At 51.6% G+C, this 22,576-nt stretch overlaps 1 protein-coding gene across 3 annotated transcripts in view; it reads left to right on the top strand.

Annotated features, from left to right (window-relative positions):
* The window catches only part of WSCD1 (WSC domain containing 1), an 81,363-nt gene that overhangs the window by 48,357 nt on the left and 10,430 nt on the right, over positions 1-22,576 (top strand). For all 3 annotated transcript variants that reach the window (XM_007669835.4, XM_029082011.2, XM_001510231.4), the window contains exon 5: positions 3,072-3,193. In XM_007669835.4, the coding sequence (XP_007668025.1) occupies positions 3,072-3,193 (122 nt within the window). The remainder of the gene's footprint in view (positions 1-3,071; positions 3,194-22,576) is intronic.

The following is a 22,576-nucleotide window of genomic DNA, read 5'->3' as shown; positions in this document are numbered from 1 at the left end:
CCCCCTTTTGCAGCTGAGGAAACCGAGGCACAGTGAAGTGACTTGCCCGAAGTCACCCAGCAAGAAACATTGAATTTTGTCCCCTCTTGGGCCTGATGCCTCGGGCGGAACTGGGTGGATTTGAGACTGGTTTTCCTGCAATGCCACAGGGATTTCCACCTTCTATTCACCATTGCTAAGGCCGGCTTTCCACATCAGATGAGAGCTTAAAAATGGCATCTCCCTCTCCTCTCCCACCACCAGTTCCGTCCTGTGCCTCTTAGAGGTTTGGACTTTAAAATGACGGTCCCCTGAATCATGACTTCTTAATTGGAACTAGCCAAAACCAATGAGACAGGCGCAGATGAGCAACCTTTATCTTACTCCAGTTTGTCTCTCCCGGGGCACGGTTTACCGAGAACGGGACACTGTAAAACTGTAGGCTGCGCACTCGTTTGTTGAGAATTTCATTAGTTGGGAAAGAAGGATTGAGTAATGGCCTAGAATGTCCTCACTGCCCGTCAAGCCCTTGGTCAGAAACCGATCCAGCTTCCTAGTTTGGGATCGGACCAGAGGTTTGGAGGCTTCCCGGGATTCCCATCGTTGTTTAAAAGTCTCTGAGGCAGGTCTTAGGGTCAAGTAAGATCCAGTTTGTCTTTCTTCTTAAATTAGTCTAACTTTTAATTTCTTCAGAGGGACTGGTTGGGATCTGGACCCCCCCCAGGTTTTCCCCCGAAGAGAAGACGCTTCCAAGCCAGCCTTGTCCAAAGCACAGTTGGAACATGGAGTCCAACCCCATCCCTCAGCCCCATCTGCCAACCCCAGCTGGGCTGTTTTCAGACCCTTTCAAGTGTTTTCATGCTTTTCAGTCGGCAGCTACATGAGGTTTAGGACCAATCCGGTGGTAGCGATATAATTGACGCCGTTTTCCTTCTCTAAGGGCATTGGTTTCCACCAAAAAGAGAAACTCACCAGTGATCACAGACTTCCCCAGCCTCTTAAGCAGTTGTTGCTTTGGTGGATTCCGGCTCTATGCTCATGTATTTTTCGTTTGTTTGTTTTGCTGAGGGAGAAAGGCAAGGAAGTAGAGATAGGGACATCCTACCAAGATGTCCTGACACGTCGACCAGAAACAGATTGTTTTAGTTGGATACATCCCCTGTTTCCTCAGCATCAACCAACACGACTGGCTTTACAAGTAAAGGTGAACTCTTAGTTCTAATGGTTTTAACTGCTGAGTCGGGGGGTAGTTCTGAAGACTGAAACAGATGTGCCCTGTGTGGGTCCCGATTCCAGCCAGGTCTTCGTGACCAAATCGATTCTTCCACCTCAGTGTTTTGGGATATTTTGCCCTGCTAAGAACCGGAATGTTTCAGGGGGATTCAAAGAAAAAAAAAAAAAACTGATTTGGGGGACAGGAAGTGGCAGGAAGCAGGAAGAGTCAAAAATGGCTGGGTGAGAGGGATGCAGGTAAATGGTAGGCTAGTGAAAAATGGGATCATGGCAAGTCCTCCGTGGCCTTGTCCCTCAAACTTTCAGCTTTGCTCATTCCAGGTGACCAAATTAGATGATTTAAATGTTGGATTTGAAGCTGGGTCTCTCCTGAGGGCAAGCTTTGCCTCATTCCAGCAGTGTATAATTCGGTAACTTTGATTATGGTCATAACATCCATATGTGTCCCTTTAATTCGCCCCTCCTTCAACCCCACACCGCTTATATCCGTATCTGTAATTTATATTAATGTCCATCTCCGACTGTAAGCTCTTTGTGGGTAGGATGTGGCTACTAACTCTGTTATATGGACGCTCCCGAGTGCTTAGTACAGTGCTCTGCGCACGAGGCGTTTAAATATGATTAAGTAGGTTTGAGGTCATCACAGGATTCTGATTTGCGGAGGGGGCGGAAATGAAAAGTCAAAGTCTCCGAGAACCGAGTTTAGCCTGTGCTGGCGAAGTTACAAGTCTCTTTTCTCCTTGAGCCAGTGTGCGTCATGTCCTAGTTCGACGTGACGACACTGAAACTCCCAGCCTCCTGACTGGATGTTTTTAACCCATCGATTGAGATTTTCAGAGGGCTCAGATCGCCCCGATGAAATTCAGGGAAGTGCCGCTTAACTTGGAAGAAGCCAAACGGTAGATTTTAAGCTGGAGCGTAGGGCTCGTGTCTAGCGCCTTCTTCGTACTCTCTATTTTTCCCATCCCTAATCTATTTTAGTGTGTCTTCCCGTGTAAGCGCCTTGTAGTATCTGCCAACTCCGTTGTACTTGTCCAAGCGCTTAGTACAGTGCTCAACAACCAGTAAACACTCCTACCATTAACTGATCTTAAGCGTTTAGTAAAGTGCTCTGCACAGAGTTTCTTCCTCTTTAAAAGGGGGATAAAATCCCTTTCACTCGCTCGTCCATTCGGTAGTATTTTCCGAGTGCTTACTGGGTGCAGGGCACTGTACTAAACACTTGGGTGAGTACAATATAGCAGGAAACAGACACATTCACTGGCTTGTCTCCCTCCCAGATCGAAAGCCATTTCCGGGATGGGGACTGTGTCTAATCTGATGACCTTGAATCCAACCTCAGTGCTTAGTGCAGTGCTTAAGTAAGCGCTTAATGCAGGCCGTCAGCATCATCCAAACGACGTCGCGGAAAGGCATGTTATAATAGAGCTGACCGCTATAAACGGGGAGGTGCGGGAAGGTGGGGAATCGGTTGGGTCAGCTTTGAATTCGTCCACATTCCACCGTGCTTTCGATGTCGTGCACGGGCATCTTTACCGATTTGATTCGGGCTTTTAAGCCTTTCAGGAAATCTTCAAAGAAAAGCACCAAAGGATAGCACCGCCGGCCCCTGGAAGACTTCTATCTAAAATGGCTCTAGGGCCGACTTGGGAGAGAGAGTTGCGGGTCAGAGGCAGAACAGAAGCATTCCTGGCTATTTCCCGGGACACTGCCGTTACTCTGTCTCTGTTCATAGCAGGCTGAGTATTTAATTTATATTTTTTTTCAGGAGCCAAAATAACTAATGTTATTCTTTGGAACTGCAACAGACTACTCTGGGCACTGTTTTCTCAAGAGAAATCTATTTCCTGTCCCCGCAGGGAGGAATATTATCTACCGAGGATGTTTTAGAGTGCCAGAAAATTTAACAGACACCTTTCCCGACTCTTTGATACTGCCCAATTTGACGGTGGAGATGTGCTCTGAATTTTGCTCCAAGAAAGTAAGACCAGTTCTCGTTTCTCATCCTTTCTCCTTTTCTTGTTTTTACATTTTTGCACCCGATAGGAAAGGAAAGTGGCATCCTGGGAAGATTGGGGTAAACAAATTAGCCTTCAGGTGTCCATTTTGGAGTCTGTCAACGGTTTCAATAAAAAGAAATTGAATGCTGACAGATGATGTATAGAAAAATCAGGGGGGTCATTTATCTTAGTGTTTGCCTTAGGCTCTGGGTTATGTTTAGATTTTCCGGAACTTGCCTCACATTTTCCAGCTAATATAGGGAAACTGAGAAGCCCAAGATACATTCTGTGGTACATCTCCTGACCCAAGTCTCTGACATCAGATAGACTTAGCGTGGGAATGAAGAAGTCCGCGACAACGGGATCCAGATAGTAATAATAATAATAATGTTGGTATTTGTTAAGCCCTTACTATGTGCCGAGCCCTGTTCTAAGCGCTGGGGTAGATCCAGGGTAATCAGGTTGTCCCATGTGGGGGTCACAGTCTTCATCCCCATTTTACAGATGAGGTCACTGAGGCACCGAGAAGTTCAGCGACTTGCCCAAAGTCACCCAGCTGAAAGGTGGCGGAACCGGGATTAGAACCCATGACCTTTGACTCCTAAATCCCTGATCTTTCCACTGAGCCACGCTGCTTCTCTAATCTGGCTTTGAATGAATGAACAGTTACTTGGAAATCTGCTTTTCTGAATAGGGTTTTCCGAGGGAAAAAAAAAAGTTGTGTGTCAAACTGGAAGTCTGGTAAATCCCACTTGGGCCAATTGTCCATTAGGTAGAATGTGGATTTGCCTCCGGGCTCCCTGTCTTACAACTTCAAAGAAGGAAGAAAGGGGTTACCTATGAACACGCAAAGTTCACGGTGGAAAATTTAGGGCGGGTTATCTCCTAACCTTGGAGCAATGCGCTCCGATCTCACTTGACTCTATCGGCCTGAATGGGGCATGGTGGCATGAGATGGAGACAGCCATCTCTCCGTTAAGGTCCCTCTTCTCCTCCTGCGTGGGGAAGTCTGAAGCTGTTTCCATGGAAACCCGGGATCAGGCACGATGCCATGTTGGGATTGGTTTTACGGCAGAGTGAGGGGCTCGGCCATACCATTCGAGTTGACTGACAGTCCCAAATCTCTGGTGAATTAAGGGGCGCTTTCCAAATTTGGGATTTCGCCCTCCTAATAATCAAAGATTTTAAAGGAAATTTAAAAATTGCAGGCTCCCTACCCCCTTCGGTAAGTCTTGAAAAGTATACAGGTCATGGCACAGAACTTACTCTGGGTTTGACTGAAAAGCTGCTGTCGGAATTTTCCACTAGGCACCCGTTTTCCAATCAGAGTGTAGCTTGGAGTTGTCCTGTGACCAACCCTGATCATTTAGAGTCTTCAGGTGCCGTCACAGCGCTTGGCACGTTGTAAGTGCTTCATTCATTCATTCAATCGTATTTATTGAGCGCTAATTGTGTCCGGAGCACTCTAGTAAGCGCTCGGAAAGTACAATTTAGCAACGGATTGTCTCTACGGGCTTTAATAAATACCATTAAAAAAAAAAAATCTCCCTTCCTTGCAGAGAACTATGCAGTAACAATTACCGTATTTGTTAAGTGCTTACTATGTGTCAGGAACCGATTTAAGCGCTTGGGTAGATACAGGCTAATCAGGTTAGATGCAGTTCCGGCCCCAAGTGGGGCTCACAGTCTAAGTCGGAGGGTGGGGGAGAATTGAATCCCCATTTTACAGGTAATGTAACTGAGGCACAGAGAAATTGAGTGACTTATCCAAGGTCACGCAGCAGGCAAGTGGCCAATCCCGATTACAACCCAGGTCCTCTGACTCTGAGGCCTGAGCCCTTTTCACTAGGCCACGCTACTTCCCTTAATAGGAGCGTTCAGAGGTCAAGTCTAATTTATTGTTAATTTGCCCGTAAAGATCTCTCTTCCAGGTCAGTTTTTCAGGGCTCCCATAGCAGTAGCCCAGAACATTCTTTCAAAACCGGTCTGCCGTGTGACTTTGGGCAGTCACATCTCTGTTTCCTCAGTTATTTCATCTATAAAATGGGGTCGAAGCCTGTGATCCCCATGTAGGATATGGACTGTGTCTAACCTAATTTTCCCGCACACGGTAAACACTCAACAAATACCATAAAACAAAAGTATCCTAAGACACACTATTGCGGTTTACCCTCTAGCATGGATTATTTTTCCTCCAACTCTCATTTCTTAGACTCCTCCAAGTAGGTCATCACGAGGAAACGCAAGGAAATAAAGAGAATATCACCCCACAGTCGTGGTCTCTTCCCAAATACCGATTTGGGAAGCCGGGCCGAAGGTGTCCGCTCGTGGTGTCTTCAGACAGGAGGTCTGTGAAGTATCACTGCCGTGGCAAGGGATTCTCCTTCAGCAGGTCTGGAGCAAATGGGAGCGTATTTTAAAGTGACAGACCTAATTTCTAAACAAGGCCTCGGTGTCCTGTAGAAAATTACGATGCGGAAGCCCGAGATCCTGATTCTCGCTGACTTGGCAATCGATCACGTTGAACCCTTATTGTGTGCGGAGCACTGTATTAAGCGCTTGGGAAAATACGTACAACAGAGTTGGGAAGGCGCAAGGATCGCTAAATGCAGTCCTTGCCCGCAAAAGGCTTCCAGTCTGCAGGAGGAGGCAGATGTTAAAATTAAGTAGGGAGAGGAGACGTCGACTATGAGAATATTTATGGAAGTATTGTGGGACTGGGATGAGCATTAAAATGCTTAAGGGATGAGCATTTATAGGCAGCATTAAATGGTCAATTAACTGTTCCCAGTTCTAAAATCAAAGCAGCTCAGTAGAAACTGAAGACCCATTGGTGAAATGGCAAGGGGCATATTCAACACTCCAGGAGTACAGCCCACGAGCTTTGAAATTTATGCAGTTGTAGCCTTCTTGAGGGGAAAACTGGAGGTCGGCCGAAGATAGCGGGGGGAAAGAGCCACTTGTGTCCTTGGTTTCCCACTGAGGCTGAAGACTAAATCGTTACCCTGTTTCCAGGACACAAGGGAGGGTTCCAGACCCCAGCAATTCCTTCCTTTCTAAAACCGAAAAGTACGTATTGGCTACTAGTGTAACCAGGTTACTCCTCCCTCAGAGTGTAAATTCCTTTTGGGCTGAGAACGTGTTCCATGTCTCCATTGTGTTTTTCCAAGTGCTTAGCACGGCTCAATAAAGACTATTATTACTTCTAATAGACCAAGTCCTGTAGGGGTTCTGTGAAGTATGAGGATAAGTAGTGGGGTGAGAGCTGATTAAGAGCCTCAGAGATGGTGGTCAGGTGTTTCTGCTTGAGGAGAGGAATGGGCAGCCATGTAGGGTTTTGAAGGAGAGGGGAAACTTAAGCAGAGTGATTTCTACCCGGCTTTCCAAAGAGGCTAATTACTATTGTATATTATACTAGTATACGATTAGTCTAATAGTAATATACTAATTACTATATTACTAGTAATATAATAGTAATAGTATACTATTATACTATTACCATTACTAATTATATTACTAATGATAATAACTGTGGTGTTAAATGCCTACTGCATGCCGGTCGCTGTACTAAGCGCTAGGAAAGATACAAGGTAATAGAGTTGGAAACAGTCCCCGCGTCTCAATTAATCCATGTTTTATAGATGAGGTAACTGAGGCGCAGAGAAGTGAAGTGACTCATCCAAGCTCACGCAGACAAGTGGCGGAGCGGGGGGTTAGAACTCGGGTCCTCTGAATCCCAGGCCTGTGCTATTCTACTGGGCCACGCTGCTTCTCAAAGCAGATGCTGCTTTGTGAAATGGAAATATCTGAGAAAAACCCACCCGGGCAGCATCTTCCTTATCTGTTTCGGCCGGGGAGTCCTCCTGAAATATGGCTCTTCTCCACCTCCAGGCTCCCAAACGCCCAAGCCAGGCAGATCCCAAGGACGTCGCTGCGATCAAAGGAAGTCAAATACAGTCTCTGAGCTGGCCAGCCTGTTTTTGTTTATTAAAAAGCATCCGGTATTTCGACTCCTTCCCAGTCCGCTGCCGGCTTGGAAACGACCTCTTCCAAAACAGTGTTCGTCAAAGCCGTATCCGAGTCAGAAGCGACCGAGCAAATCTGAGCCTGCTTTGGGGGTCAGGTTTCGCTTCTGGCTTCAAACCGGCAGCCCGTGCCGGTGCTCAAAGACGGCAAATTCGTCTCCCTATAGCACAGATGGATTGAAGAGATAAACTGGCCCGTTTGCAAAGAAGGGTCGTTTGAGTGGCAGAAGAAATCTTTATCCTTTTGAGGGCAACCTTTTGTACCTGCCGACTCTCTCCAATTCTCTCCTCAGCGCTTAGAACAGTGCTCTGCGTTAGTCAGCTCTCCATAAATCCCGTCGACTGTTCCACGGGGGTAGTTTTAAAACTGCGTCGGTCCCGGATCTGGTTTTCCTAAGAGATTTGGGAGATGTGGGGAGAGATGGGTCCCTAATGTGTGTTTTGCTTCTGCTTTGCTTTTTCAAGCACAGTGTTCAGCGCTGTGTAGGAGCTCAATATTTTTCGTTCACTAACTGTAGAGATTTAGCAACGAAGAAGAGCAAATGCGTGCTTGTTCGATCGTCCAAGACGTCGGGTGGAGGGGGAAGACGCGCTGGCGGCCAGTTTAGAGGTAATTCAGGCAGAGAGCTAGGGAGTTCTTGGATAGAATAGTCGTGGCGCGATCCATCGTATTCGAGTGCTTATGGTGTGTAGAGCACTGTATCAGTGCTTGGGAGAGTGCACAGAGTTGGGAAACACGTTCTCTGCCTAGAAGCAGCTTGTCCTAGTGGATAGAGCCTGGGCCTGGGAGTCAGAAGGACCTGAGTTCTAATCCTGGCTCCGCCACGTGCCTGCTGTGTGACCTTGGGCAAGTCACTTCACTCCTCTGTGCCTCATCTGTAAAATGGGGTTTAGGATGGTGAGCCCACGTGGCTTAACAAATACCATTAAAACCCAAAGCAACAATCCAAAAAAAACCCTACCTGGTATTTATCGAGCACTTACTTGGGAAATAGAACAGGAGAACAAAACACATCTCCTGTCCAGAGGGAGTTTACACCCTAATAAGAGTAATGGTACTTATTGAGCACCTACTGAATGCAAGGCCCCGTACTAAGCGCTCGGGAAGTAAAACAGATACGCGAGATGTGTTCCCTCCCCACAAGGAGTTTACACCCTAACGAAAGATCAGTGGTACTTATCGAGCACCTACCGACTGCCGGGCGCTGTACTGACCGCTTAGAAAATAGAACAGAAGCACGAGACACGTCCCCTGCCCGGAAGAAACGGGCATTTTAAGGGGGTAGAGGGTTGGCAACGTTTTAGGGGGAGATCCAGCGTAGCTATATGTGACACCCGGCTGGGATGGGGGGGATTGAGGAGCAGGTGATGGGTCGAGAGCCACCACCGCATCCGTTCTGGGCTTCTGTCCAGGGGAGGGCTGGAACCGGGCCCCCCCGTGACAAAGCAACGGAAGGACTGAGCCGGGGGAGCCGTCTGGGAGCTGCAGAAGAGCCCCGTGTATGTGCGGAGTGGAAGGCAGCCATCAGATGCGCTTATTTCCTGGAGTCTTTGTAGAACCCCACACAGAACCACCATTCAGGAGGTCCCAAGAAAGGGCAGCTGGGTTGAAGTCTCAATCACGCCATCCCGGCTAGGTTTACAAACAGAAAAGATAAGGAAAAGCCCCGACATTATCCTCTCCTCCCCTTCGCTTTATTCAGAGGGGCAATTTTTTCCATCTCAATGCAGCTAACGTCCCCCCTTCCAACGCACCCCTCCCTCCCGTCCAGCGCACACTACAAATCACCCTGACCGCCTTTGGCTCCTAAAAGCTTTTTACTATTGTTTCGCCTTTAACGCAGAGTCTTAATGGATTCTTTCTACTCTTCGATCGAGAGGGGAAAATTTGTGAGCCATTAACGGTGGGTTTCTTTTTTTTTTTTGCACAGCCCTCCCCACACTGCCCTGCTTCTTACAGGACTTCCTGAGTGTTCTCATTATCCTCCGGGGGATGAGATCTTTCCGGTGGGAGGGAACTGGGGGTGCTTTATGCCTCCATCCTTACCCTGACCCCAGTTTCTGAGAGTGATGCATTTTGCCGGAGGGTCCCGAAGGACTCGGGCGAAAAGAGAAGCAGAGTGGCCTAGTGGAAAGAGCGCGGGCCTGGAAGTCAGAGGACCTGGGTTCTAAATCCCAGTTCTGCCAGTTGCTTGCTCTGGGGGCTTGGGCCGGTCACTTAACTTCTCTGAGCCTCAGTTTTCTCAACTCTAAAACGGGGATTAAATACCTGTTCTCCCTCTCTAGTTAGACTGTGGACCCCATGTGGGACAAGGACCGTCTGACCTAATCATTCAATCGTACTTATTGAGCGCTCACCGTGTGCAGAGCTCTGTACTAAGCGCTTAGCTTCCACTTACCACTTTGAACGGCGTGGACGCGTGGTAAACCGATTTGCTCGTATCCACCCCGGTGCTTAGTGCAGTGCCCGGCAAATGGTAAGAGCTTAACAAATACCACAATCAGTATTATTATTATTATAGTGAGTGCTTGACAAATACCATAAAAGAGGGTGAGTCCAGTGCCTCAACCGAGGAAGGAGAGAAAGGAGCCTCTGGAACTTTGGTACAGCCAGCAATCCTAGACTGTGGAATTCTGTTTCTTTTTTTTTTTAATATTAATTCGTTCATTCATTCAATAGTATTTATTGAGCGCTTACTATGTGCAGAGCACCGTACTGAGCGCCTGGAACGAACAAGTCGGCAACAGAGAGAGACGGTCCCCGTCCTTCGACGGGCTCACGGTCCAATCGGGGGAGACGGACGGACGAGAACGATGGCGATAGATAGAGTCGAGGGGAGGAACGTCTCGTGAGAACGATGGCGACTAAATAGAATCGAGGCGAGGTACATTTCGTTTACGAGATGAATAGGGTGATGTAGATATATACAGTCGAGCGGACGAGGACGGTGCCGAGGGGAGGGGAAGGGAGAGGGGGAGGAGCGGAGGGAGGTGGGGGGAAAAGGCCTCTTGGAGGAGGTGAGTTTTAAGTAGGGTTTCGAAGAGGGGAAGAGAATCGGTCTGGCGGAGGCGAGGAGGGAGGGCGTTCCGGGACCGCGGGAGGACGCGGCCCGGGGGTCGACGGCGGGACGGGCGAGACCGGGGGACGGCGAGGAGGCGGGCGGCGGAGGAGCGGAGCGTGCGGGGTGGGCGGTGGAAAGAGAGAAGGGGGGAGAGGTAGGAAGGGGCGAGGGGACGGAGAGCCTCGAAGCCTAGAGTGAGGAGTTTCTGTTTGGAGCGGAGGTCGACAGGCGACCCCTGGAGGTGTTTGAGAAGGGGAGTGACATGCCCAGAGCGTTTCTGCAGGAATAGTATTTATTGAGTGCTTACTATGTGCAGAGCACTGTACTAAGCGCTTGGAATGTACGGATCGGTACATTTCCTCACCTGCCCCCTGGATTCCTCCATCGCACTGTCCCATTGTAACCGGACAGATGTGCGTTATTTCCCCAGTGCCACCGAAGCGTTCAATCGGAATCTCATAGTGAAAGGACATATCCTAGTAAAGCTGCCCTCCATTAGATGGGATCCTCGAGGTTGTCACCTTAAGCTTGAGACTCTCCCGACTTCTCAGCTCCGCTGTCCCTGACGGACATCCCCAGTAAAAGAATAAGTTATCGGATCCAACGGTCAAGAGCAGGTGAGTGCTTTTTATGTGCAGAGCGTGGTACTGAGCATCTGGGAGAGTGCAGTCAGTCGGCCAGTGGTATCTATTGAGTGCTCACTGTGTGCAGCAAAGTGTACTCAGCGCTTGGGCTAGTACAGTACCACAGAGTTAGAAGACACGATCCCAGCCCTCGAGGAGCTGACAATCCGGAGAAGAATTGGCGGCTCGAACCCCAGCTCCGTCCAGAATCTGTGAAATCAGAACCACGTCTGAGGGCAGCAGGAGTGTACGTGTTTGCGTTTTAGGAGGGAGCTGAGGCAGTGTGGTCTAGCGGAAAGAGTTCGAAGACCCTCAGATCCTAGTCCCGGTTCTTCCACTTGCCTGGGTGACCTTGGGCAAGTCACTTAACCTCTCTTCGCCTCGGTTTCCTCATCGGGAAAATGGGGATCCGTTACCTATCCTTCCCTCCCTCTTAGACCGTGAACCCCACAGGTGACTCCGTCTGATCTGAACAACTTGAACCTACGGCAGCGCTGAGCGAAGTGCCTGGCACAGAGCGTACGCTCGGTGCTTGCCGTCAGTATGATTCCGGCAGAGGCCGCTCTGTCGCCGTGAGCTGCCTTGCAAGAATCAAGGATGGTGATAGTGGAATGTCCTGCCTCCCCACCCAATAATCCCCCTCCTCCCACCCAATAATTCCCCTCCTCACTTCATAATTGGATGGAATAATAATAATAATGTTGGTATTTGTTAAGCGCCGACTATGTGCAGAGCCCCGTTCTAAGCGCTGGGGCAGACACAGGAGAATCAGGTCGTCCCACGTGGGGCTCACGGTCTTCGTCCCCATTTTACAGAGGAGGTAACTGAGGCCCAGAGAAGCGAAGTGACTCGCCCGCAGTCACACGGCTGAGAAGTGGCAGAGCTGGGATTCGAACTCACGACCTCCGACTCCAAAGCCCGGGCTCTTTCCGCTGAGCCGCGCTGGAATCTCACCTAGAAGTCACGTCACCTTTCACCACAGATTGTTCCCTGGCGTATTTTCCCAGTTGCTCCCTTGTCACTTTTAGCGACGGCAGTCTCTAGGATTGAAAACTCTCCTTACAAAGCAGCCTCTTCATCTTCCCGTTCTCTCTTGCTCGGATCCACCGGGGCTCGAGGGGCGAAGACAAATAAGATGCATAGATATTTAATTTTTATGGAAATGAGCACTCAGAAATTCCCCCAGGGTGCTCCGATTGTTTTGCGTTTTCAGAATCAAGTGATGTTGCCGAAATGGTAATGGAGTAAATAAAGCAACATTATTATCTGAAATTCTCCCGTCATCTCGCAAACGTACAGAAACTTGACAGTCCAATATACTGGATGAAACAGAGCGGTTCAAGTAGTTGCAGGGGGAAATCCCATTCCCCTGACTTGAGAATGGTGACCTATTCAAGTCGAGGCTCCGGAGATGGAGAATGGGTTGCAGGGAGAGAGAGACCGGGTCGTAATCTTGGATTCTCTCTACAGTGGGCAAACGTGCAGGGATTTGACATTTTAATGAAAAATGTGCTGCGTGTGCGCGTGTTGAGCCCGAATTGGCGACCGAAGCCCGTTCTCCAAGTCAGCGAGGCGGCCGACAGTTCACATTGCAGCGGGAACGTTTTCTGAAATGTAGCGATTGACTAACTTGACGGTTTTCCTTTGTTTGCTGGCCTTGTGGAGGTTGGCTGCGTAGATGAGCCAAAAAAAAAAAAAAGCTAGGGAAACGAGAACTGCCCTCCGAGCAGATTTCTGGGGGAGTGGATCCCCCTCCCCTTCTGTCTAGGCGTATTCATTCATTCATTCAATAGTATTTATTGAGCGCTTACTTTGTGCAGAGCACTGGACTAAACGTTTGGAATATACAACCCGACAACAGATGGAGGCGGTCCCCGCCCAATGACGAGCTGACGGTCTGATTGGGGGAGACAGACGGACAAAAGCAAAACAACGTAAACCCGATAACATAAACCCGATAAAAGCAGTAGTGGATGGAGCATGGGCCGGGGAGTCAGAAGGTGACGGGTTCTAATCCCGCCTCCACCACTTCTCTGCTGTGTGCCCTTGGTCAAGTCACTTCACTTCTCTATGTCTTTTAACTCCTCTGTAAAATGGGGGTCGAGACTATGAGCCCCTCATGGGACAGGGACTGTGTCCCACTCGATTTGCTTGTATCCGCGCCAGGGCTTAGCATAGTGCTTGACACTTAGTGAGCACTTAACAAATACTGTAATTATCATTATTATTAAAGTAGCGTTCGTAGACACGTTTCCTGCCCACCAGGAGCTCAGCGTAGTACAGTGAGGGCCTAGTACAGTGCTCTGCACGTAGTAGGTGTTCAGTAAACGCGATTAATTGATGGGTTGTTTTACCAGGCCAATCCACCCCCGTCTTCTCCGGGCTTTGCCGGGAACAGGCTGAGTAAACGGGGTTCCTTAAAAGAATAATAATAATGATGATGTTGGTATTTGTTAAGCGCTTACTAGGTGCAGAGCACTGTTCTAAGCGCTGGGATGGATCCAGGGTCATCAGGTTGCCCCACCTGAGGCTCGCAGTTAATCCCCATTTTCCAGATGAGGGAACTGAGGCCCAGAGAAGTGAAGCGACTCGCCCACAGTCACACAGCTGCCCAGTGGCGGAGCCCGGGATTCGAACCCATGACCCCCGACTCCCAAGCCCGGGCTCTTTCCACTGAGCCACGCTGCTTCTCTGATCAGAAGCGGATGTGACTATCAGGGGCCGTGAAAATCCCCGCTTACTCTGCCATCCTCTTGGGAAGGAATCACCATCCCGGGTTCTGCCTGGCATCCCCGGAGAGATCTGGAGACACGAAACCCTTCGGGAGCAGATGCTGCACGAACAGACATCAAGCGGGAAAAAAAAAGGGGAGAGGAAGAGAGAGACACATGTAAGATTTGGCTAGAATTCTTTAACCGGCCCCCGTACCTCAAAATGGGGGCAAAATCATTACCTTCCTCGGGCCAGAAGGTTTAAATCTCACTCCCGCTTCTTCCCGCTTCCATCATCCTTTCCCTCAGTTGTCCTAGATGCGGACAGGAGCCTGGTCCGTGATGATGATAATGGCAGTATTTGTTAAGACTTATTATTCATTCGTTGGACGGTATGTATCGAGCGCTTACTGTGGGCAGAGCACTGTACCAAGCGCTTGGAACGGACAAATCGGTAACAGAGAGAGACAGTCCCCGCCCTCTGACGGGCTCACGGTCTAATCGGGGGAGACGGACGGACGAGAACGATGGCGATAGATAGAATCGAGGGGAAGAACATCTCACTAAAACGATAGCAAATGAATAGAATCAAGGCGATGTGCATCTCATTAGCAAAATAAATAGGGTGATGACAAAATAAATAGGATAATGTGTTAACGTGCTAGGGTTATGCGCTAAGTAGCATGGGCCTGGCTATCCGAAGGATCTGGCTTCTAATCCCGGCTCTGCCGTTCGCTTGCTGCGTGACCTTGGTAAGTCACTTAACTTCTCTGTGCCTCAGTTTCCTCAACTGTAAAACAGAGATTCGATACCTGTTGTCCCTCATACTTAGACCGCGAGCCCCGTGCGGGACGGGGACTGTTTCCGACCTACTTACCTCGTACCGACCCCAGCGCTTAGACCGGAGTTGGACCCATAGTAAGTACTTAACGACAGCATTAAAAGAAAAATCGCGCCCGGGGAGATCCAAGATCATCAGGTCAGGCTCCCGGTTTACACATGACTCAACTGAAGCCCAGTTGGCTCACGGAGGCTGCCGGGATCCCGCTCCACCATGTGGGTTGGGCCTGGCTCGGCCTGGCAACTTGGCGTCTGCCCCTTCCCTTCTTCCCGCCTGGTTTTGGGGACAGACAGCTGGGGGGGGGGGACCATCTCCGTGAAAATGATTCCATTTCCTCTTGGCCTCCCACTCAACACCATTCAGGGTTTCATTTGCGGCAAATGTCGCCCCACTGCAAAGTGAAAATCAGGGTTTGGCAGCGGTGATTTTTTGCTCTTCCCCCGGGCCCGCTCCACGCTCACCAAACACCCGCATTTTGCCGGGAGATATTGTCATCCCGTCTCCCCGGATCTGCGGGGTGCGGAAGGGTCCTGCGTATCTCGATCTGGAACGCTCGAGAAAGACAGGAGGGAGCTTTGTCCGATCCAGGTGTCTCATTTGAGAGAAAAAAAAGCACTTACCCCGAGATCCAGTTAGAGGCCGCGGCGATCAAATTAAAAATGGAAATCGCACCGGCGTCATTCCCATCTCTCCCTTCTTGTCCCCCTCCTTGCCCCCATCCTGAGGCTACCAGCTTTCCCCTCAGTGCTGCCTAGATCCCTTCGGGTGTTTTTCCTGAGACTCGGGCCACCGCCGGAGAGCAGAGGATGAGCTTCCCATTTCCAGAGGGTCAAGAACATCCAAGGAAGCCGCCCTGAGGTGGAAAATTGGGAAAATGACCAGTGACCCTGAGAATCGGGGCTAGAGGGGGGAACGATCCCATCTCAGGGAAGGAGTGGCTTCAAGGAAGCTGAGTCCTTTAGCTCTGCTGTCTCGTCTTTTTGGTTTCCCTTCACCACCCTGTTCCGCACGCAGGGCCTCGTCGATCTTTCGCTCTCGGTCTCCTCTGCCTCCCGGATTCCCTGAGCGGGCGTGGGACTCTCCCGTCCCCACAGAATCCGCGTTCCGATTTCGCGCTCGGTTCTTCTGATCGACTGGATTGGCGTCTCCTACCCCCCATCACGCCTCGCCCAGAGTGTCCAACCCCCCGCCCGCCTCCGCAGGACGCCAGCTCGCTGACGCCGTTCCCCCCCACGCCCCCTCTCCCGGAGGCCGAAGTGGAGGGTCCGCCTCATTTTCCACGAGCGGCAGTCCGTCGCTTTTATCTCTCCTCGGGCCCTCGCTGCCTGCCGACCGGGGACTAAATAATCACCCACCTTCCGTGTCGATAACGTTTGGGGGTGCAGGGGGTCGGGGCTTCGACTCGTCGGAACGAGGCACGGGTCAAATCCCAGAGCCTTTCGTCCCGGCACCGTCTCGGGAGGAAAATTGAATTTCATTAGCTTCTTAGGGGGGGGGGGGGGGGCAGCATGCAGGAAGAGAGGGCGTCGGAGAACGGATCCTTCTCCCTCCGCTTCGCGTCCCCTGCGATCCTACCCCAGAGATTGGTTTTGGGAATAATGCCCAAGGTAGTTAAACGCTTATTACGTGCTAAGCGTCGGGGTAAGTACGATACAGTCAGATCGGGCACAGTCCCTGTCCCGCGTGGGGACCGTGGTCTTCCGATGGGTGTTTAATCCCCATTTGACAGATGAGGGAACTGAGGCGCAGTGAAGGTAAGTGACTTGGCTCGAGGTCGCCCAGGAAGCAAGCGGCAGATGTGGGATTAGAACTCAGGTCCTCTGACTCCTTGGCCCTTGCTCTTCCCGTCAGGTGGCGCTGCTTCTAAAGAATAAGTCCGGGTTATTTTACCGGATCCGTTCCGCTTTTCTGGTCTTTGAAAGGATAACAAAACTGGCCCGTTCTGAGCAGAAATAGGATGTCCAGGGGAGCGGTCAGCACACCGTCCCTTTAAGCGGTCTGCGGCCGCTAAATACCCATTTGGAGTTGTCCCTCGTGTTTGAAGCGAATGTCACTGACTGGAGAAACCACCGGCGGGTGAGTGGTTGAGCAGGTCAGACGGAGAAGCGGCGTGGCCTAGCGGATAATAATAATAATAATAATAATGTTGGTATTTGTTAAGCGCTCACTACGTGCCGAGCACCGTTCTACGCGCTGGGGTAGATGCAGGGTAATCAGGTTGTCTCTCGTGAGGCTCACGGTTAATCCCCATTTCCCAGATGAGGGAACTGAGCCGCCGAGAAGTGAAGGGACTCGCCCACGGTCACGCAGCTGACAAGTGGCGGAGCCGGGAGTCGAACTCATGACCTCTGACTCCGAAGCCCAGGCTCTTTCCACTGAGCCACGCTGCTTCCCGAGATAGAGGTAGGCCTGGGCGTCAGAAGGACCTGGGTTCTAATCCCGGCCCTGCCACTTGTCTGCTGGGTCACCTTGGGATTGTCACTTCCTTCTCTGGGCCTCAGTTACCTCATCTGGAAACTGGGGATTAAGACTGAGAGCCCCACGGGGGACGTGGACTGTGTCCAACCTGATTAGCTGGTACCTCCCCCAGTAGAGAAGCAGCGTGGCTCAGTGGAAAGAGCCCGGGCTCTGGAGTCAGAGGTCATGGGTTCGAATCCCGGCTCCGCCACTTGGCAGCTGTGTGACCGTGGGCGAGTCACTTACCTTCTCCGCGCCTCAGTGACCTCATCTGTAAAATGGGGATTAAGACCGTGAGCCCCACGTGGGACGACCTGATTCCCCTGCGTCTACCCCGGCGCTTAGAACAGTGCCCTGCACATAGTAAGCGCTGAACAAATACCAACATTATTATTATTATCGTTATTACTTAGTACAGTGCCCGCCACATAGTGCTTACCAAGTACTATATTAAAAAAGCCCCCCAAATTGTATTTAGCTGTATAACTTTGAGAATTAGCCGACAAAAAATGAATTACGGAAACAAATACCGAACTGGCAAACAGCGATGACAGTTCTCATAGTAGTTCTTCACGGAGGGGAAACAAAAACTTTATTAGATCCCTTCTGTAAAGTTGCCTGAAAATGACCCAGTTACAGGCCTAATGGAAGTTTTTCTCTTGAAGGCAAGAGAGAAAAAGAAATGCTTTTTAATTTAAAAAAAACCCCCCAAATCGGAATGACACCTGTGCAGATTGCGAATTGATCTCGTCGTATCTTCTGACAGTTTACCAACTCACCGTCTCTTCCAGCATCTGGATTTCAGTTCACCCACTAATGAAGAAAAACGTCCCTTCAAATTTCACCGTCGTCGCAGGCCGCCGATAGGCCTCTCGTAGGGAAGCCTTGATCGGAGCGTGACTTGTTCGCGCTGTGCTCTCTGAAGCACTTGGTACGGTCCTCCGTCCTCAGTGGGCACTCCGTAAATGCCGTTGATGGATTAATCCCGTGACTTACCGCTGAGGAGAATTTTGGTAACAAGTATGCTCGCTTGCAACTCTCAGCTATTTTAGGACTAGATCTTCCTCTTTCTAATGTTCAGGGTCTCACCTGCAGGGGAAATCTGACTTCCCCAAGTCCCCTGGCATTTTAACGGAGGCAGCGTACGCACGGAAAAAAAACCCAACACGGGAAAACGGTCGTTTTCCCAAGAACAGACTTGAAATCGGCCCACTAATAATGGTAATCGCGACGGTGTTTGTCGAACATTTACTATGTGTCAGGAACTGCGCTAAGGGCTGGGGATGGATGCAGGCTAATCGGGTTGGACGTAGTCACTGTCCCACCTGGGGGGCTCGCGGTCTCGATAACTGAGGTGCAGAGAAGTGAAGTGACCCGCCCAAGGTCACGCAGCAGACGGGCGGCAGAGCCGGGATTAGAACCCGTGATCTCCTGCTAGACCCGTACTCTAGCCACTACACCAGGCCGCTCCCCCGGACTCCCAGCCCAGATGGACAATCCTTAGGCGGAGTTTAGTTCTTCCCCTCGGCTCTATTTATCGCCATCGTTCTCGTCCCGATCAGACCGTGAGCCCGTCGAACGGCGGGGGCCGTCTCTATCTGTTGCCGACTTGTTCGTTCCAAGCGCTCCGTACAGTGCTCTGCACATAGTAAGCGCTCGATAAATACCGTTGAATGAATGAATTCCTTTCGCGAGTTAAAAAAGGAGATTTCTCACATGCCAGAGATCCGGCTTGCTCTGGAAACCTGAGCCGTCCTCCTTGGAGGCTGGGATCAGTAGGACTCTCTCGTCTAGCGTTAGCGAGCCTGAACGGGCTTTTCCGGATTGGGATGTGGGATGGAGGAGGGGGTGCCTTAGAGGGGCAGGGACCGTCTCAGCGGAAGGAAGTGTGGTAATTCCCCTTCTTAAACCCGTCTCTGCCTCCCCGCTTCCCGCTCCTCCGGCCCAGCTCTGACGTTAAGATTCGGCACCTTCCGCTTGGTTCTCGCCAAAACAGGAAAGAGTGGAGCTCGCTGAGGTCGGGGACTGGAGCGTGAGGAGCAGCATATCCTAGTGGAAAGAGGCAGGGGCCCAGGAGTCAGAAGACCTGGGTTCTAATCCCCGTTCTTCCCCTTTCTTGGTGGGTAACCTTAGTCGAATATCTTAACTGCTCTATGCCTCAGTTTCCCCATCTCTACAACGGGGATTCACTGCCTGTTCTCCCTCCCTTATAGAAGGATATTTAGAGAAGCAGCGTGGCTCAGTGGAAAGAGCCCGGGCTTGGGAGGCAGAGGTCACGGGTTCTAATCCCGGCTCCGCCACTCGTCGGCTGTGTGGCCGTGGGCGAGTCACTTCACTTCTCTGGGCCTCGGTGACCTCATCTGGAAAATGGGGATGAAGACTGGGAGCCTCACGTGGGACAACCTGATGACCCTGCGTCTACTCCAGCGCTTAGAACAGCAGTGCTCCGCACCTAGTGAGCGCTTAACAAATACCAACGTTATTATAGACGGCGAACCCCGAGTGGGACAGTGAATATATCCGATTATCTTAGCTCTACCCCAGCATTCAGGACAGTGCTTGGCACACGGCGAGCGCTTAAAAGAACCCCAGTGACCCTGCCCCAGGGGCATATTGACCGCGGCTCAGTGGAAAGAGCCCGGGCTTCGGAGTCAGAGGTCACGGGTTCGACTCCCGGCTCTGCCCCTCGTCAGCTGCGTGACTGTGGGCGAGTCACTTCACTTCCCTGGGCCTCAGTTCCCTCATCTGGAAAATGGGGATGAACCGTGAGCCTCACGTGGGACGACCTGATCACCCTGTATCTCCCCCAGCGCGTAGAACGGTGCTCTGCACGTAGTAAGCGCTTAACCAGTACCGACATCATCATTATTATATTGACTCACCGGACCCCTGGGTCCTTAGGTAATGACCTCAATTAAGGACCAGGCTGGTGAGCTGGTTTTGGGGGAGCCAGCAATCCTAATCAATCGACCAGTCAATCCATCGGTAATACTTATTGAGCCTCTAACTTGTACTGAGCGCTCGGGAGCGTACAGTAGAGCGAGGAGCTTACGCAGCGCTAAAATCAATTAAAGACCGGGGGAAGCGGTAGAGCATAAAGATCCAGAAACGCTATCGAGGGTTGCGCCCGGGTGACACGGAGATGCTGTAATGGCAGTTGGGGGATATAAGGCGGGGAGAGGAGAGGTTAATCGGGGAAGGCCACCTGAGGAGGTGGCGTTTCAGAAGGGCCTTAAAGATGGGGAGAGCTGCGGCCCGCTGGTTAGAAAGGGGGAAGGACGTGAGCGAGAGGTACGTTCATTCGATAGTATTTATTGAGCGCTTACTATGTGCAGAGCACCGTACTGAGCGCCTGGAACGAACAAGTCGGCAACAGAGAGAGACGGTCCCCGTCCTTCGACGGGCTCACGGTCCAATCGGGGGAGACGGACGGACGAGAACGATGGCGATAGATAGAGTCGAGGGGAGGAACGTCTCGTGAGAACGATGGCGACTAAATAGAATCGAGGCGAGGTACATTTCGTTTACGAGATGAATAGGGTGATGAAGATATATACAGTCGAGCGGACGAGGACGGTGCCGAGGGGAGGGGAAGGGAGAGGGGGAGGAGCGGAGGGAGGTGGGGGGAAAAGGCCTCTTGGAGGAGGTGAGTTTTAAGTAGGGTTTCGAAGAGGGGAAGAGAATCGGTCTGGCGGAGGCGAGGAGGGAGGGCGTTCCGGGACCGCGGGAGGACGCGGCCCGGGGGTCGACGGCGGGACGGGCGAGACCGGGGGACGGCGAGGAGGCGGGCGGCGGAGGAGCGGAGCGTGCCGGGTGGGCGGTGGAAAGATGGAAGGGGGGAGAGGTAGGAAGGGGCGAGGTGACGGAGAGCCTCGAAGCCTAGAGTGAGGAGTTTCTGTTTGGAGCGGAGGTCGACAGGCGACCCCTGGAGGTGTTTGAGAAGGGGGGTGACGGGCCCAGAGCGTTTCTGCGGGAAGATGAGCCGGGCGGCGGAGTGAAGAATAGACCGGAGCGGGGCGAGAGAGGAGGAAGGGAGATCGGAGAGAGGGCCGACACGGTTGTCTAGCCGGGATATAACGAGAGCCCGTAGCGGTAAGGTAGCCGTCCGGGTGGAGAGGAAAGGGCGGATCTCGGCGATATTGTAGAGGTGAGACCGGCAGGTCTCGGTAACGGATAGGATGCGCGGGGTGAACGAGAGAGACGAGTCAAGGAGACGAGTCAAGGATGACACGCGGTGGGAGAGATGAGACGGAGGCACGGCGAGTAGGTTAACTTGAGTCGTGAGTCCTCTCTATCCCCCCCCCCCCCCAAAGACAACACTGAAGTAATTTATGACTCACCATCTCCGGTCACGCCTCAGTCCTCCTTCCCTCTCCTACAAAACAATCTGGAGGCTGCTCAGGGAAGGAGAGGGACAAACGATTTTAATGTCAAAAATGCAGAGCGGGCCTGTATTTACAACGTCGGCCAGCTGTCGCCTCGAAGGGCTTCTCACCCACGATCCGTTCACGCAGTCTCCCTCCCACCCCGCCGTCTCCGAGCAGATACCCCCGCCGAGGCTGCCGATCCCTTCGGACGTCTTCTGGCTGACGCGGTCCCCGTCGGCGCGGCTCGCCTGACACGCCGAACGGAAAGCCGAAGGGATAACGTCGGTCGGGGGGAGGTGGTTTCTCTCCCCTCGGAGAATCGTCTCCCATCTTTACGTCTGCTGCCTCCTTCGATATCGGATTTTCCAATTTCCCACCCAGATCTCTGCCAAGAATCAGCTCCGGCCCCGCTCCCTCGGGTGATCCCGGAATGTCCTGGGGCCTGGAGCAATCCACCTCATCCCAATCCCAGCTCCTCCAATTTTCAGCTCCTCAAGGGGGAGGGACCAGATCTGATCCAGCCTCTTCATCACCGATGTGCCCGACACAGAGCACCGTCTCCGGCACCTTGTGAACTCTGCCTCCCAGTGCGGATTAGCAGGTTTTTTTTAATGGTATTTGTAAAGCGCTTCCTGTGTGCCGGGCGCTGTTCTACGCCCTGGGGTAGATACAGGGTGATCGAGTTAGACACAGGCTCACGGTCTTAACCCCCATTTTACAGATGAGGTCACTGAGGCACAGTAGAAGTGATTCGCCCAAGGTCACACGGCGCATAAGAGGTGGAGCCAGGACTAGAACCCGAGTCCTTCGGATTTCCACGCCCGCGTCTATTCCCTCGGCCTTACTGCTCCTCGCTGAAGCAGCGTGGCTCGGTGGGAAGAGCCCGGGCTTGGGCGTCAGAGGTCACGGGTTCTAATCCCGGCTCCGCCGCTTGTCAGCTGGGTGACTGCGGGCGAGTCACTTAACTTCTCTGGGCCGCATTAGACAAACGGAATCACTTAGCTCATCTGTAAAATGGGGATTAAGACGGCGACCCTCACGTGGGACAACCTGATCCCCCCGTGTCTACCCCGGCGCTTAGAACAGTGCTCTGCCCGTAGTAAGCGCTTAACAAATACCAACACTATTATTCCTGGATTACTCCACTATTCAAGCACCCCATCGGTAAATTAAGTGTGTCTCATTAGACTGTAAGCTCCTTGTGGGTGAAGATCTTGCCTCCTATTACAATCTACTGTCGATTAGATTGTAAGCCCGTCAGTGGGCAGGGACCGTCTC

The sequence above is a fragment of the Ornithorhynchus anatinus genome, chromosome 17, assembly GCF_004115215.2.
Source record: "Ornithorhynchus anatinus isolate Pmale09 chromosome 17, mOrnAna1.pri.v4, whole genome shotgun sequence".
Taxonomy (NCBI): Eukaryota; Metazoa; Chordata; class Mammalia; order Monotremata; family Ornithorhynchidae; genus Ornithorhynchus; species Ornithorhynchus anatinus.
The sequence above is the reverse complement of the archived record's forward strand: the minus strand, read 5'-3'. Positions and strand labels throughout refer to the sequence as shown.